The 18,620-nt window shown below is 47.3% G+C and overlaps 1 protein-coding gene across 3 annotated transcripts in view; it reads left to right on the forward strand.

Moving 5' to 3' along the window:
- LOC133352687 (serine/threonine-protein phosphatase PP1-beta catalytic subunit-like) overlaps positions 1-18,620 on the forward strand; it is a 45,726-nt gene that overhangs the window by 19,789 nt on the left and 7,317 nt on the right. For all 3 annotated transcript variants that reach the window (XM_061568497.1, XM_061568495.1, XM_061568496.1), the window contains 6 exons: positions 3,802-3,933; positions 4,512-4,742; positions 7,182-7,286; positions 9,339-9,410; positions 12,396-12,547; positions 17,852-17,986. In XM_061568497.1, the coding sequence (XP_061424481.1) occupies positions 3,802-3,933; positions 4,512-4,742; positions 7,182-7,286; positions 9,339-9,410; positions 12,396-12,547; positions 17,852-17,986 (827 nt within the window). The remainder of the gene's footprint in view (positions 1-3,801; positions 3,934-4,511; positions 4,743-7,181; positions 7,287-9,338; positions 9,411-12,395; positions 12,548-17,851; positions 17,987-18,620) is intronic.

The raw sequence follows: 18,620 nt of genomic DNA on the forward strand, positions 1-18,620 counted from the left end.
TTTTTTTCTTGTTTTAGTCTTGTCATCAGCACAGACTAGCTGTCGCTGCTTTAAATTGTTTAGTAGAAATAATTTTGCGTTTTTTTTTTTAGGGCTTGGATATGAACGATTAGAACGGTTGCCTACGCACGGCGCGAAAGAAGTCCAACTGTACGTACATGCAAGCAAAAATAATCGTCGAACAAAGCTAGAGCCCTCATATGGCAGACTTGGGTCTCGGATATCCTCCTTTTTGCGGACTAATCTCTCGTCTCTTTCCTCCCACAATCGGCGGCACCGCAATCGGCACGAACGTCGTTCCTGTGGATTGTTTTGATGAAACCTCTGCGGTGCGCCGCGAGATTATCCTCCCCTATCATTGCGGATTATGAGACCTCTGCTTTATATGGGTATGAGGAGTCACCGGGATGCGCTGAAGCTAATCCTGTTAGTCGCGTTTATCCATATAAGCGTCTGCATTATCCGTGGGGTAACTGCATTCGGTTCGAGAATGCATTTTCATGGATAGGCATGGAGAAACTAGAAAACTAGAAAGAAAAAAAAATATTTTACCAGGTAAGGCCCACTGAGCTACCTGGCCACAAAAGATAGCTCAATAAACTGGGTTACCGAAATGTGGAGGGAAAAACTGGAGGACCCGGAGAAAAATTGACTCGATGATGGGGAGAGTGACATGCACACTCCACATATACAGCAGCAGGCTTCAGCAGTCGGGATCGAACCCACGACCTCCTGCATACCAGACGAGGTGGATAACATCTCCTAGCCACCGTGGCGCCCCTACATGATTTGCTAATGGTGTTCCCTGCACGAGGAGAACTTCACTGGAACATTGACATCTTGGGCAAGTGCTGATTGCACACATGTTATTCGGTTACTGTGACGCAAATGTTTATTGACGATTTGCCCAAATGTCCAGCACTGTGACACTCTTGCTAGTTGCCGTGCGGCCTCATGGGGCTGTTCTGCACTGATCATTCCCATTAAATCTGAAGCTGGTGCGCGTTTGCCAGATTGCTCTAACGTTTAAAGTCAAAGCGATTTCCCTTTCACATCAGCGCTATGTTGGCGGTGCTCATTTCCCGTTTACAGCTCTGTACCAGTGGTGGAATTCCTACATTGCTACAACAGGGACGAGTCTATCCACGGCACACACAAAACCACTATATACGTCTCCACAAAGTGGTATTCATTTTTTTTTACTATTGATCTCGAAGAGATGATTGGACGAGTCACAACCCCCCCCCCCCCCGCTCAACATTGGAACTCGCAGCCTTGCGATTGGGAGCCGCTCACACTACCGCTGAACCAGGTGGCCGGCTCCTTTTTTTAAAGTCCGTCGGTTCTGCTTTTGAACACCAGTGACTGGGTCTGGCTTCAGTGTAAACACTTGGCCCTCGGTTCGGCAACGCACGTGGCATCGTCCGCTCTCCAAACAATTCTACACAGCCAGAAATAATGTTTTACCTTAATCTTGTAAACTCGCCGACGGGTTGTTAAGGCCCTTTCTACCATACTAGGAAGAGAGCGGAAGCTGATTTATCGCTTGTGCCAAGTCGACCGTAGAAAACGTTCATAAACCCAGCTGGCTCGTGCGCTTTGGGTTGCCCTCTAAATGAGTCCATGTTGCCGTAATTCTGTTACACCACCGGCATTTACCTCGCAGTGGATCGATCATGGCTGATGGTGATGATGATGATGATCATCATAATGATGACAAACAGGCAATATTTATGGCATGTGCATAATGTCTGAATACTGTTTATATTTTTTAATTAACTATTCAATTATTGCGTATGATGGCAATATGTTCAGGAGATAAATGCCAGTGTCGAGATCTGTTAGCCACGAGAATGCTTCAGGAAACTATTGAACTAAATAAAATTAAATACATATTAAAGTAAATAAATACAATTCAAGGTAAGGCCCACTTAGCTATATAGCTCCTTTTCAGTTCAGAAGCGACCTGGCCACAAATTATATTTCAAACAAAGTGGCTTATCATGTGGACAATTATAGCAGCCAAATACTCTATATGCATGCTTCTAAATGTGGAGGGAAAAGCCGGAGGACCCGAATAAGAATCCACACGACCACACGGAGAGAACATGCAAACTCCAAATATACAGGTGTCAGGTTCAGCGTCAGGATCGAACCCACGACCTCCTGTATACCAGGCAAGGTAGTTAACATTACTCCTTGGTTCTTTCGGTAAAGTCACGTGACTTTACCGAAAGAACCAAAGAGTAATTCCTGCGGTCACGAAAGCTTCGAATCTAGTTTGAACATCTGTTATAGTTTTCCCATTCCTCCGTTGAAGGAGCCGCAGGCGACAGCGGTTTCTGGCGAATTGCCCGATGATGCCGGATGCAATTACCAGCGAAACGTCGTACTCAAATTGTAAATGTTGTGGTTCCGCGCTTCAACACACCGGTGGGCTAAAGCAGTGAACTATTTGTCTTTTGTCAACGTGACACTTTTTTACTGATTGGCCGTGTCGGGTGGTGGAGGGTTACGACACATTTATAAATAACGCGATCTAAACCCAAAAACGTTGATTATGAATAATATTGGTCGGTAAAGCCTACGTGTTAAACTGACAGCGGTTTACTGAACGTTCCGAAGTTTCGGGTTGCTTGGCCACAATTCCACGCCTGTGGCTTGTCTTTCGTTTTCCACTTACGAGGGACATTGCTGACGGTTCACCATCATCAACAGTGGATCATCAGCGCAAGAAAATGGGAATACAAATCAGTCAAGGCAGGGGTCGCACAATCCCAATCTTGAAGAGTCACATTGCTTCCCGGTTTTCGTTACAACCGAGCTCCCAATTAGTAAATTGAACCCATATTTGAATTATTAGTTTCACTCTTTTAAGCTGTTCTCCATAGAACCCGCAGCATTGTTGCGGACATCGCGAATTGGAGTTGGTCGCAACTGACTTAAGATGTTTCTAAGGAACCGTTCACAGTGGAGACATACTGCATGGGAGGGGCGGTATAAATAACGATGACGATGATGATGGTGCATTGTTGCATTGTGATATCGTGCAAGGTGGTGGTGGTGACGACGGCTTGGGGACAATGTCATCCAGCAGTGGATTGACTGACTGATTATCATAACAGCAATGATGATGATGATGATGACAATCTCTCAGTTCATTGCAGATCTAGCCACCGGCCAGCTTCATGATGTGCCTCATCTCACTGATGATGATGAGATGATGATGATGGCCAATTACCAGCTACAACACACCTTGTAACTGGTAGCAGCACTAACAAACAAAACCTGCAAATTACTCAACTGGGATTACTCATTGCTGTGCGTTATTTGTTTTGCTATTGTTACGTTGGTGACCCAGGTTACTCATGCAAATGAGGCTTGTACTGGTCTCTTGAATGCTCACGTGGTTTAACAAAATCGACTTAAAAACAATGTGTTTTTTTTTTTACCAGGTTAAGGCCCACTGAGCTATGTAACTTTTTTCAGAAGCGACCTGGATCTCATAAATGATAGCTCAACGAAGTGGTTTATCACGTGGAAATTTATAGCAGCGGCCAAATACTCTAAACGCGTGATGTTGTTTCTAAATGTGGAGGGAAAAACCGGAGGACCCGGAGAAAAATCCACGCGACCACGTGGAGAGAGTCATGGAAACTCCAAATATGCAGGCGTCAGGGTCGGGATGAAACCCCCGACCTCCTGCATACCATGCGAGGTAGTTAACACATCTCACCACTTGATCGACCCCTCTTCGTGCCTCCCCCCCGCCCCTCCCCCCCCACCCCTCAATGTACGCAGTGAGGGGCAGTCGACCGGGCAAGACGGTGCACATGTCGGAGGCGGAGGTGCGGGCTCTGTGCATCAAGTCTCGTGAGATCTTCCTATCGCAGCCCATTCTGCTCGAGCTCGAAGCGCCGCTCAAGATATGCGGTGAGTTCCACGGCCCGGGCCAGGGCCACCAACAGCCGTGACAACTTTGTTTTCACCGGCAGACGGGTAGCAAGCCAGGCCCTGCTGCAGCTGCCAGCTGATGGTGACCCGTGTTGGTGGGTGCCACGGTGGTGAGACGTTAACTACCTCGCCTGATGTACGGGAGCTGCTGTGTTTTACAAATAAGAAGCGCACGCCCACATAGACAAAGATCCACCGTATAGCCTTTTTTCAGACGCTTGGGGCGAGTGCTGTTAGCGAGCACCTATGAAGGCCGGCATGGCACACGAGGGGGTGGGTTGCCAGCACCACACCCGACCGCCTTTGTCTCCCCACTGGCGATGTTTACACACCTCACCAGGTAGTCATATGAAGCTGTCAACCTCGAGGAGGCCCAGAACCGGTTCAGATATTTATCCGTCACTGGCGGCCGTGAGCGGGAATCGAACTCGGATCGCCGGGTTCGCAGCGCAGCGCACTAACCACTCCACTACCACTCCCCACACACACACAGCCTTGTAGCACGCTTCGACTTTTGAACACACGCCCGTACGTACGTGTTGCGCTCGCTTGTGCAGGCGACATCCACGGACAGTACTACGACCTCCTGCGCCTGTTCGAGTACGGCGGATTCCCTCCCGAGAGCAACTACCTCTTCCTGGGCGACTACGTGGACCGTGGCAAGCAGTCGCTGGAGACCATTTGCCTGCTACTCGCCTACAAGATCAAGTACCCTGAGAACTTCTTCCTGCTGCGCGGGAACCACGAGTGCGCCAGCATCAACCGCATCTACGGCTTCTACGACGAGTGTGAGCGGTCGCGTGCGTGCGTGCGAACGTGCGTGCGTGCATGTGTCCACGTGTGTGTGTGTGGGCTCCTCCGGCAGGCAAGGCTGCGTTGGCTGGGCCATGTAGCCCGCATGCCCAGCCACCGCATGCCTAAACAGCTTTTGTTCGGCCGGATCGAGAGGGCTAAACGGGCGCGGCACGGGCTAGAGAAGAGATGGAGTGATGTGGTACAGGAGGACGTGGAGCTGAGTGGACTTGCCGATGACTGGTACCAGCGGTGTCAAGATCGGCCTCTGTGGAGGAGGCTCACGAAGGACGCTACTGGGCAGTCGGAGGCAGTCGCGGTTGTTGTTGTGCATGTGTAGGTCTGTCGCGAAGTATCAAGCTTATTTTGTTTAACCGAGTGAGGACACAGCAGAGTCTCATTTGCAAGTGAGCTGGATCACCAAAATGACAATAGGATAAAAACAATGACGTAAAAATTACATTAAAACGGGCAGTAAATGAAGCAAATAGAATTCGGAGCAAAATCAACAGTTTGCAACAAAACTAAACGGTGGACATACTTGATCAATATAGAAGAGCATCGATTATCCGGCTGCTTTCGGGGAAGGGGGGGCTGGATTTTCAAAAATGCCGGACAATCACTTCATCATCATTTAAAATAGATTGTTTGCACATTGTTGCATAACGTTACGTTGAAGGTGTTGTGTATGTGTTCTTTTTCGCGTTTCAAATTTGTTTACGATCTGAAATTGGCATAAATAAACATAGAAATAGACAAAAAGAAATATCATACTTTCAAAAAGTCACTGTATTTATTGTACTGTACTTACCACTCCAATCTGGAAGATTCCGCATGGGGTGATGTCTTTAAGTGCATTATTTTCATTGATTAAGTCGTATGTAGTGTTTAATGCACAGTATATACTATTTCACATTGAAATCAAGCTTGATTTGAAGCTTTCGTGACTGCAGGAATACATACTTTTTAATTCTTTCGGTAAAGTCACGTAGGTAGAAATAAAATAAAATAAATCAAGCTTACCTACTTTTTTTGTCATGCGCACAGTACCGATCGCCGGACTGGTCACAGCATTTGGAGCGGTTTTGCCGTTTTCACCGGATCGGCCTGGGACCGCCAAATTGGCCTGGGACCGCCGGATAATGTTGGAAGCCGGATAATGGATGATCGACTCTGTTTAATAAAATAACATTTTGGTAGCAAGAATTGTCTCTTGCAGATTAATGGAAAAAAAGATTCATGATAAAATTAAGTTACATAAACATCAAGATATATTTAGCTGTGGTTATTGCACTTGCTTGTAATTTGTGTGTGTGCTTGTGTGTATTGATGCGCGGGGAGCGGTAGTGTAGTGGTTAACGCGCTGCACTAGGAACCCAGAGACCCAAGTTTGATTCCTGTTCACTGCCAACACTAGTGACGATTATCTAAACCTGTCCTGGGCCTCCCCAAGGTCGACTCAGCCTAAAATGAGTACCTGGTGCAAAAACATCGCCACTGGGGAGACAAAGGTGGCCTGGCATGGTGTTGACCACCCACCCCCTCGTGTGCCGTTCCAGCCTTCACAGGTGCTCGCTAACAGCACTTTTCCCAAAAGTCTGTTCAGACTATACGGGGGACCTTTGGATGTGTGCTTGTGTCTGTGTTTGCTTGTGTGTGTGTTGGCTTGTATGTGTCTTTGCTGTTGAGTTTGTCTGTATGTTTTTGTGTGTCAATGTGTCTGTATTCGTTTGTGTGTATGTGCATGGGGAGCGGTCCTGGCCCTCCCTTAGGCTGACACAGCCTCAAATGAGTAACCGGTGATGTGTGTAAAAATCGTCACTCGAGAAACAAAGGCGGCTGGGTGTGGTGCTGGGCACCCATCCCTCGCTTGCTGTGCCAGTCTTCATCGGTGCTCGCAAATCAGCATTTGTCCCAAAAGTCTCTTCAGGCTATACAGGGGATCTTGTCTTTGGGAAGCGGTAGTGTAGTGGTTAGCGCAAAGAATCCAGCGGAGTTTTATTCCCGCTCACGGCCAACATCAGTGGGAAATATCTAAACCGGTCATGGACCTTCCCCTAGGTTTACTAAGCCTTAAATGAGTATATAGTGGTGTCAATATCAACCCTGCAGAGAGAAAGGCAGCCAGGTGTGGTCCTGGCAACACCTCATTCTCATGTACCATACCCGCATGAATAGGTGTTTGCTAACAGCAAATCCCCCTGCATTCTGTAAGTCTAAATGGGGGATCTTTGTGTGTGTGTGTGTATAGTGGCGAGCTGTGTACATTGACGTAATACGCGAGCGCGGTGGGCGTGAGCTCACGCGCATCTCTTCTGCAGGTTCTGGCCTTGTAATCCCTCTGCTTTTTTGTTGAAACCACCTACCCCTCTACCCCTCCCTTCCCTCCACCGCCTCCCCCCCTCCCTCGCCACCACCACCACCACCACCAACAGGCAAGCGCCGTTTTAACATCAAGCTCTGGAAGACGTTCACGGACTGCTTCAACTGCCTGCCTATCGCTGCCATCATTGACGAAAAGATTTTCTGCTGCCATGGCGGTGAGTCCCTGCACTGCGCCATGGCGGTTGCACGAGGTGTGTCGGGGGTCAAAGAGGTCGCTGTGGTCCACATCACTCTGCTAGATCACACGCAACTGTTGTGAGTGGACATCGGACCTCCAGTATCCGCTTTCCAGCCTCCTCACCACTCACTGCGGTGAGGAGCGCCGCGGTGGCTAGGAGATGTTAACTACCTCGCCTGGTATGCAGGAGGTCGTGGGTTCGATCACGACCCTGACGCCTGCTGCTGTATATTTGGAGTTTGCATGTGTCTATCTCTACCCCCGTGGTCGCGTAGATATTTCTCCGGGTCCTCCGGTTTCTTCTCTCCACATTTAGAATGAACAACACGTGTTCAAAGTATGAGCAACACGTGTTTAGAGAGTATTTGGCTGCTATAAATTTCCACACGGTAAGCCACTTCTTTGAGCTATCATTTGTAAAGATTCTTTAATAGATTTTAGTAGACTGGTGGTGATGGTTATACATTCAATAGGTCCTTCAACGGCCCCCTCTTAAAGTTTCTGTATGCAGAGCTGGTGTAAGGTCTTCTCATTAACTTAGTCAAGTCATGTAAAACATTTTTTTTTCTTAAACACATGGTGCCTGTCACAAATCTTCCACTCAAAGTGCCATCACATCAATAAACATAAGCATAGGCATTTCTGTACAGCGAGAGAGAAAGCCAATATACTATTTACAGCTGTTTATAATATAACAATGAAGGCATGTTGTGGATGTGAGTTATTTATTGTATGCAAGTGTAAAGAGATGTGTTTTGAGTTGTGACTTGATGGAGTGGATTATGCTGATAATCACATCCTTCACAGACTGCTCGTATACCATCTCAGTGTCATCCTTTATGAAGTTGAATTCACAGCACAGGTGTCAATGCTCGACCTCCAGAAGCATGTTTACAGCTGTGTGCGTGATGAACCAGTAACACACATCGCATGAAGAAACCGCCTTGTATAAACTAAACTAAAGTATTTTAATCTTGATTTGAAGCTTTCGTGACAGTTAAGGCCCACTGAGCTATGCATCTTTTTTTCAGAAGTGACCTTGGTGCAAATGGTTGCTCAGCAAAGTGGCTTATCATGCTGAAATTTACAGCAGCCGAATGCTCTAAACGCGTGTTACTAAATGTGGAGGGAAAAACTGGAGTGCCCCGAGAAAAATCCACGCAACCACGGGGAGAGCATGCAAATTCCAAATATACAGGTGACAGGGTTAGGACCGAACCCACCTGGCCTCCTGTAAACATTTACTCTTAGTGGCACCACTAAGAATAATGTTTAAGGCCTCCACTTGCTACAGCCAGCCCTGACATGTACAATCCACTGCTGGATGAGGAGCTCACCACACCATGCAGGTCATGGGTGTTATTTAACCATCTTTCACTGTGCTGGTCAGTGCAGGTTTGGTGAAGGTGGAGAGCATATAAGTACAGTGCAACAATGGATTTTGCTGTACTGCGCTTGGCTGCCCACAATGCAGCCCCACAGCCCGATGACGAACTGTGCGTGACGGTCACCCATCCAAGCACTAACCAGGCTCAAAGTCTGCTTAGCTTCTGAGATGTGACAGGATCGGGTGCATACTGGGTGATTTTGTCACCGTAATCCATCCATAATTGTCTTAAGTGGCCCAAGAGTTAGTATGTTAACTGATTGCTACTTTCTTTGACCATGAGCTCAAGTCCGTGTTTGCGTGTGGGTGCTGCGGCCCGGGTTTTGCTGAGATTATTTACATTATTTGACTGCTATGAATGTACACGTGATGATCCCCTTTGTTGAGCTATCATTTCTGGCCATGTCGCTTCTGAAAAACAAGTTAATACCTCAGTGTGCTTTGCCTGGTAGGATGGGGATGGTTTTGTTTTTAGGTGATTTTTTGATTGCCTTTTCTGTACTTTGCACGACTGTTGTGTTGTTTGTTGTTGGAGCGTTCTTATCCCATGCACCTACTGAACACCTGTGAAAAAGAGCATTATAGCTCATCGGTTTCCTCGAGTATAAATAAATATTCTGATTCTGATTCCGCTGCATGCAGGCCTCTCACCGGACCTGCAGTCAATGGAGCAGATCCGCCGTATTATGAGACCCACGGATGTCCCCGACACAGGTAACCGCCACTCACCACCACTCACCGCCACCGCATGACCCAGCACTGTTGTTGAGAACCCAGGTTAAGTTCCTGGTCCACGCTATTTATCATCATCATCATCATCTTTGTCGTCGTAGTCATCCGACAGTGTGCGACCATTGATTTTTTGCGTATGGATCTCTGATTAGTCCACTACTTTGAAAGCTGAACATCTGCCGTTGCAGATGTGTGAATGCCGGCGTTAAAGAGGGATTATTGATGTTGTTGTGTACAAGGATGACGTGGAAGGATTAAAGGTACAAGACAGGTATTGGGGATGCGGAGTGAGACCACAACGACAAGTGGTGGAGGAAAGGTTTCTATGCAACTCCGCACGTGCTTGGCCAGATTATTTTTTGTATCAGAACACCTCCTAGTGTCACACCTACTCAGATGTATCACACTCGGGTGTGCCAATAGTTGGTGTTACCAGTCGGTGCCACTTGGGAATTGTGGCACACAACGTGGTGCCACTAGGAGGTGAGACGAGCATGTGTGACACTCGGAGATAACACCGAAGTGTGTGACGCTGAGACGTGTGCCATTAGAAGGTGACACGAGGAGGTGAAAATCAGATGCGTGGCACGAGAAGATGTGACACTGGGAAGTGACGCTGGGAGGTGACGCTGGGAGTTGTCACTGGGAGGTGACACTGGGAGTTGTGCTAGAAGGGGTCTGTGTGTTGAGACTGTGAGAGCCGGCCGGGACGTTTACGTAAACCGCAGCAACTCGAACCGCACAACGCGCCAATCTGGCCACGTAATTATGGGGCAATTACACACACTGAAGGCTTTTTTTACGACTTGCGTCATTTTAAATTTTTGTATTTAATTTATTTCCTTTTTTTTTTGGTTCATGCTACTAAATTGATATTTTATATATTTATTTTAACGTATAAATAGTTCCTGGAGAGGAATGTCGTCTCGATTTACCCCAGCGTATCTCTTCGCAGAAGGCGACGTGTTAACACAACGGGTTGCTACCGCTGCGGTGTCATCGCTTAATAAGTCAAGATTTTACTTCCTGCTCAAATGAGCATTGAGACGGTGCTCACCTTCCCGTTTAAAACCACGAACCAGTGGTGGAAATTTCACATTCCTACGGCAGGGGTGACCGCAGTGCTGTCTGGAATCAGAATATTTATAACCGGAGCAATCCGATGTTGCAAGAACAAACAAACAATACAAAAACACGATAGGAGTGCAAAGTATAGGAAAAGGTAAACGAATCGCTTAAAAAATTCAAATAAAAATAAGATATTTTTATCTGTCTCGGTCACCGGTTTCTCGGCTCTCCCGGTGACTCGCCGTTTTTGTCTCGAGTGTCCGCCTGCGCCGTCACGTCTCCGAATCCAGCTCTCGTGCCCCAGGGTTCCCATCCACAACGCAGTCCCTCCAAATAAAGCCGCTCGTACAAGGCTGGTCGGCCGCTGTAAACAGACGCTGTGGAACTCTGCGGAAGCCCGTCCCCTTATATTTCTTGACGCGTCGTCAAGAAATAGATCGCAACCCGTCTCATTGCAAGGTGTGACGTTTAGTTTGTTGTGTTTGCGGACGTGGGTCTTTATCTTGTTACCATCAGCAAAGGGGTGTTGTGCTAGCTACGCTACTCCCACGTGTGCTGTGCCAACCTGAATAGATGCCCACTGCCAGCGCACGCCCCCTCTGCTCTGTAATGGGGGTAAACAGGGCGTCTTTGTTTCTACTTTTCCCTCTCCCCCCAATATTTTAAATGGAAAAACAACTTGATTCGTTTGTATAAAACTGCTACCGCTTAGTGGCACAGAGAGCTCAGGGGTGTAGCCGGCAGGGGGGGGTGCCGTGGCCTGGGAACCGTGTGGGCCATGTGTTTACCGACGTGGAATTTGGCGTATGTCAAATCCCTGCCGCGGACACTGAAACGCAGACGGACACAAAAGTCGACGGAGATTTTTTTTAGTTCGCATTTATCTCTGGGACGTGCGTCAGCGGGGGTCTTCTTACCGGGAACATGAGTGGTTCACTAATCCCACAAACCGGAAAGTAGCAGCCCTGCATCTGTTGCACATCTTTCAGCGATCGTGTCTCGGGGAATCTGTTTGTGTCTCAAACGACTGTCCCAACACCTGCGTTGGGCCTGGGTTCGAATCACGGGGCTGAGTGTCTAATTAACGGTTCTGGCAGAGCACCACGCCAATGTCTCCCAAGGCCCTGGTTTTTTACGCCCTGGGACTGGATGTCTCCGAATGTGCTGATGTCCATGTCAAGGCAGTCGGCCAGCAAAGGAGTAATAAAAAAAGGCAATCAACTTTAACCCAATGCACATGGTGACCCTTGTTGATTAGTCAGTATTTATTCACAGGCCTTGTCAATCCACAGCTGGGTAAAGGCCTGCCCAAGTCACGTTAGTCACGGGGTTTGTAAGACTATACTTCACACGACTTTTTTCAGTGGAGATCAGTGAAGGCAGGACCAGTTGGCTATCGTTAGCTATTTGCCTGGAAATGAAACTCGGCCGGCCAGCTTCACAATGCAACGCTTGAACCACTGGACCATCAATCTATCGTGTTTGTTGTTGCAACGATGAAAACTCAAAGGTGCCTCTGCGGTTAAACTAGTATAGGAGTGGCACTAATCTCCATTGGTAGCCCTAAGCCAGCGGTTGAAACTCCATATTCCTCTGGTAGGTGCCCAGTCTCTCTCAGGCCAGAACACACAGAGAGACCCCACGCCGACGCCTTTTCGTCAATGTGTTGCAAGGCATTTGTTTCACGTTGCGTATTAGCGCCGCCGTAACATGGCGCCAAAATTCGCGTGCGCGTTCTAAATTTATCCCGCACGGTGTTCATACCTCCCGCAGGCCGCGAGCCCTCCCCGAGCACGGCTTTCGTGCGTGCACGCACGGCGTGCGAACCGCTGGGCCCGGCAGCGGCGCAGTGAGGTCTTACACAGTGGTGGCGCTCTCTGTGCTTGCCCCCTTTGCCAGGGCTGCTGTGCGATCTGCTGTGGTCGGACCCAGACAAGGACGTGCAGGGCTGGGGCGAGAACGACCGTGGCGTCTCCTTCACCTTCGGCGCCGACGTCGTCAGCAAATTCCTCAACCGCCACGACCTGGACCTCATCTGCCGCGCTCACCAGGTGAGACGCACGCGGTGACGTGCGCGATGACATGCGCTGTGACGTGCGCTGTGACACGTGTGGCGGCACAAAGGCGGCCACCAACCCCTCGTGTGCTGTGACGGCCTTCACAGGTGTTACTCGCTGACAGCACTTGCCTCAACAGTCTGTTAAAGCTACAGGGGGATCTTTGTCTGTAGGACATTCATTCACTCTGCCCATGTTTGGCCTAGGCTGCCAGATGTTTCCTTTTACTGCATTCCAAGTTTCGAAGCAAACATTGCATCGAAAACCGTGACTTTTTATAGAATTGTGCAAGCACTGTGATTATAATCTGTGAAAATCAGGATGCTGTGGAATGGTTTAGAAATCGGCAGACGACGATTGACATGGGTAGGGTTGGAGAATTTGGAGTGGTGATGGGTGCAGTGACTTTCAGAGCAACATGACACGCAGCGATACTCACAGCAATGCACATAGCTCTACACATAGCTCTACACATAGCTTTACACACAGAAATGCACGAAAGCGATATACACGGCATGATACATCACTATACACACAGCTTTACACACATACATACAACGCACATAGCGATATACACAGCAATGCACGTAATTGGAGGAACCCAAGGTATTTATTACAACTATATAAATATGTACTAGTTATTAAATAATTAATACAATTATTGCTTTATTTTAATTACTTAATAATAAGATTTTTTTAAACTTTTTTTTTAAACACTCTTTAATGAAATGTACCCTACTAGTAATGGAAGAACTCCACGACTCCAGGAAGTGGCCCCGAAGCTTGCCATAAGGGACCGTGGTGATTTACAGCCAACATCAGTTGAGCGTGGACAATTAGACCCAAGCCGAAACATTGATGAAAAATATATATATATATTTTTTATGATATAATATAGTATTGTCATCAGTATGACATACATATACCAAGTTTGCAGTCGATACCACATTGGGAAGTGGGTTAAAATTGAGTTACAAGATTTGAGGATACAACGACGACAACCACAACAAACAGAGTGAGTTAATAGAAAGCGTGTAAAAACAAAGAAATGGCTCTACACACAAACACAGCCTATGTATGTATGTTGAACTTCTTTCGCACCATACATAGCCAACTGTGCTGATCGAGGGTGTGGAGGGAGGACAACAACCAACAGTGATGCAACTACCAACACGGTCCTGTGCAATCAGTAGGGTTACCACGCACTGCCTTACTTTGGCTCCGGCTACCATACTCATTGGCATAAACATCACAGTGGCGAGATGTTTAATACCTCGCCTGGTATACAGGAGGTCGTGGTGTTCGATCCCAACCCTGACACCTGTATATTTGGAATTTGAATTATTCTCCCCGTGGTCGCGTGGATTTTTCTCCGGGTCCTCCGGAATTTCCCACCACAATTAGAATCACGAATTTCGAGTATTTGGCTGCTATAAATTTCCACGCGATAAACCGCTTCGTTGAGCTATCATTTGTGGCCAAGTCGCTTCTGAAAAATAGATACATAGCTCAGTGGGCCTTACCTGATAATAATAAAATGTATTTTAGTTTTCAGTTTAGTTTCAATGCGCTCATGAATGGTGACTTCACTGTGGCTCTCAGCATCTCTTCCCCTTTTGTAAATTACCAAATTCCACTGAGCTGGCTCACCAGTGGTGTACTCTTACCCCAGCCATCACTCTGGCTGCGTGGAATTTGCGCTGTCATTCCTAGCCCTCTGGCTGGGTAGTATACTCACATGTTTGAGCCTATTCCCTATAGGGTAACTTTCTCTGCTGGATGCTATGGAGATGTCTGATTTGATAAACTCCACTCCCAATGACTCTGAATCTGCAGATGCCCTCTGCAAGATGTATCTTCTGACTGAGGCATGACCTTTCAGATAGCCTAGCCTCAGTGTTTCTGAAACAGATCCAAGCACGTCAGTTAATGACTGGGAAAGGTCCAAGCATGACTCCACTTGTTGTTTATGGTCTGTACCTTCAAAAAAATTCTGGCGCCAGTGACAGAATTGCACCTTCAACCGTCGGTTGACCCTGACAATTGATCCTATTGTTTTCATCGCCTTGTTGGAGGCACATCTTCTGGCAGAACCCAGACTGAATGGCCAAATATTGAAAGCCTCGACCAACATCGATCTTAAGTTGACATCTTCTGATCCTAATCAGGACCTGGGATCTAAAAGCGTCAATGAGGTTGTGTGCCTTGACCGCTGACTGAATGAATACATTTAAACCGGCTGCCTTAAAGAGACCCAGCCAACATCAGAATATCCGCTGTCGTAATTGTTTTGTATACTTATTAACTGTACATCTGTAAACACAGTAATATATACACACACAGTGACAAATACAAAGATCCCCACCATATAGCCTTTAAAAATATTCTGCGGAAAGTGCTGTTAGCGAGCACTTACGAAGGCCGCACGGCACACGAAGGGTGGTCGGTGGCCAGCACCACGCCCAGCCATCGTTGTTTCCCCAGTGCTGATGTTGCACATCGCACCAGGTACTCGCTTACTATTCGACCATCGGGGTCACATAATCACACTGCGACATACAAGGGCAAAGCTCCCCCGTATAGCCTTAACAGACTGTTGGGACAAGTGCTGTTAGCGAGTACCCACGAAGGCCGGAATGGCACACGTGCGGGGTACGTGGCCAGCACTATGCCCAGCCATCGTTGTTTCCCCAGTGCTGATGTTGCACATCGCACCAGGTACTCTTCTAAGACTGAGTCGACCGTAGGGAAGGCCCAGCACTGGTTAGTATAATCGTCACTGGTGTTGGACACGAGCGGGAATTGAATTTGGGTCGTCAGGCTCGGAGCGCAGCGCACCAACCGCTACACCACCATTCCACCCAACCAATACCCACCAATCGCCACTAAGTGACGGTGATGTCACCAAGGCGCCTGTGCCATACCAGGTGCACTTTGAGGCCACGTGAAGTGTCGAATGCTTGCTGACAGGTCACGAGAGCCAGGTGCCACGGGTTGGCTGACTGAGATGATTGGCAGATGCACCAGCTCCACCCACAGTGACACACACGCACGCATGTCTTTTAAAGAACCGTATTTAATATCTCCTAAAACACCGAAGAGTTGATTACAAAGTACGCATGAATTCTAAAATTAATTGACAACAATGGCATTGCTCGTTTTAGATTCTAAATACAAGGTAATAGTTTTTAATTCTGTAGAGGAGTCAATTGGGAAAATCTTATTTCTCCATCTATGCTATTCATGTCTGATTTAGAGTCTGTGTTTGACAATATAAATCGGGGAGTCATATGGGATCAACAGTGATCATAATAAGTTACATTTTTAAGACATATTTCATTTGTAGATCCCAATGCACCTAAATAAATTTCACCAAGTTCAGATATCAGATTATTTTATTTTATGAATCAAAATATGACGTTAAATGAGATATAAGATTGAGATGAACACAGTAATTATATTTCAGGAGTTTAAAACATTTATAAGAACAAAACTAAAATAATGATCGATTTTTTTTAAAGGAAAAAAATCTTAAGAGTCAATGCAAAAAATATTTTAATTGTTCTTATACGTATTCAGGACAAGTAGTTTCATTCGACAAAAAACAATCACAAGTGCTGAGAAAAGTTTGTGGTGATTGAAGAGGTTCATGAAGGGAAAATGAGCAGTGTGTGTCTGTATCAGAGACCCGTGGACTCTTGTATTTTACCAGTGATGACCTCCGGGGGCCCAATCCTGCTCCTTAACTCAAGAACGAGAAAGTTACGAGTTTTTCAAGGAGCCATGGAGAGGAGGATTTTGAACTTAACGAGAATGGCCAAAATTAGAAAAATGAAGAATACAGAATTTAAACCACGGTCACGGATGTAATTTTAGAACGTGGTCAACAAAAACTTTAATCCAGTTGGCCAAAACACCAAGCTCGGTCACATGACGGATGAGCAAAATTAACAAACCGAATCATGCCGATGGAGAGAAAGAGATGTGGACAAAAAATTAGACTGGATGATTTAGTTATTTTTTATTTTTTTATCTTTTATTTTTATTTTCACCTATGTGACTTTACCGAATGAACCAAAGAGTATGGATCCTTGCAGTCACGAAAACTTCAAATCTAGAATGGATGATACTGTCGTAGAAAAAAGTTTTGCTGGCTGGCTGCCTGGCGTGCGGGCAGGTAAGTGCGCAGTGGTGACATCGCCACGCGCCTCTGCATGGTAATGACGCCACCCGCACCTTGGACCGGGGTTCGTGGGGCGCGCTCGTGTCATGCCTCCCCCCCCCCCAATCTACCCCTCCACCCCGGCCGTGGAACCCGCACAAATGCGTGGGCGGTGCTCGTGAGATTAGAATACCAATCGGTAGCACTGGATGTAGGTGGCAAGAGATTGTTAAGACATTCGGAGGAGGCCTTTGCCCTGCAGTGGGATGTTAATAACTAAGCAATAGATCTATATAAAGCAACAGCAGAGCAAATGGCATACATAGACACACAGCTCGATACGCAGCAATACACACAGCTGTATGCAGAGCAGTACACACAGCTGTATGCACAGCAGTACACACAGCTGCATGGAGCAATGCACACAGCTGCACATAGCAATGCACACTGCTGCACAGAACAATGCACAGCTTCACCTAGCAATGCACACAGCTGCATGGAGCAATGCACACAGCTGCACCTAGCAATGCACACTGCTGCGCAGAACAATGCAGACAGCTGCACATAGCAATGCACACTGCTGCATGGAGCAATGCAGACAGCTGCACGTATCAATGCACACAGTTGCACAGATAAATACACCACTGCATGTATGAATGCACACAGTTTCACCAAGAAATGCACACAGCTGCATGTATCAATGCACACAGTTTCACCAAGAAATGCACACAGCTGCATGTATCAATGCACACAGTTTCACCAAGAAATGCACACAGCTGCATGTATCAATGCACACAGTTTCACCAAGAAATGCACACAGCTGCATGTATCAATGCACACAGTTTCACCAAGAAATGCACACAGCTGCATGTATGAATGCACACAGCTGCGCAGACAAATGCACACCTCTGCATGTATCAATGCACACAACTGCGCAGAACAATACAAACAGCTGCACATATCAGTGCACACAGTTGCACCAAGAAATGCACACGGCTGCACAGATCAATGCACACGGCTGCACGACTCTGTTGGTTGCAGCATGCCGTATTTCGCATGTATGGCCGTGACCCGGTGTGGTCGTGCCTCTCGCCTCTTGCCCCGCCACACCCTCCGCCCCCTCCCCGCGGGCGCAGGTGGTGGAGGACGGCTATGAGTTCTTCGCTAAGCGCCAACTCGTCACGCTCTTCTCCGCGCCCAACTACTGCGGGGAGTTCGACAACGCCGGCGCGATGATGAGCGTGGACGAAACGCTCATGTGCTCCTTCCAGGTGGGTGCCACGGTGGCGAGGAGATGTTGACGACCTCGCCGGCTATACAGGGGGTGGTGGGTTCATACTCTTTGGTTTTTTCGGTAAAGTCACGTAGGTAAAAAATAAAATAAATGAAAACAACTAATTTAAATCACGACGTTTGGGAGGCAACACAAGCTTCCGTCTTCAGGTGGAACGGTGACAGCCAAAATTACTGTAACGGTTCCACCTGAAGACGGACGCTTGTGTTGCCTCCGAAACGTCGTGATTTAATTTAGTTGTTTTCATTTATTATTATTTTTACCTACGTGACTTCACCGAAAAAGCCAAAGAGTATGAATCCTTGCAGTCACGAAAGCTTCAAATCTAGAATTAGGAGGTGGTGGGTTCGATCCCGACCCTAGCGCCTGCTGTATATTTGGAGTTTACGTGTCTCTCTCGCTCTCTCTCCCCGTGGTCGCTTGGATTTTTCTCCGGGTCCTCCGGTTTTTCCCTCCACATTTATAAACAACGTGCGTTTAGAGTACTTGGCTTCCATACATTTCCACGTGATAAGCCACTTCGTTGAACTATCATTTGTTATAGCCTGGTGGCTTCTGAAAAAGAGCTGTATAGCTCAGTGGGCCTTACCTGGTAAAATAAAAAGTTGTAG

The sequence above is a fragment of the Lethenteron reissneri genome, chromosome 41 (genome assembly GCF_015708825.2).
Source record: "Lethenteron reissneri isolate LAM-NWPU_2019-01 chromosome 41, ASM1570882v1, whole genome shotgun sequence".
Lineage (NCBI taxonomy): Eukaryota > Metazoa > Chordata > Hyperoartia > Petromyzontiformes > Petromyzontidae > Lethenteron > Lethenteron reissneri.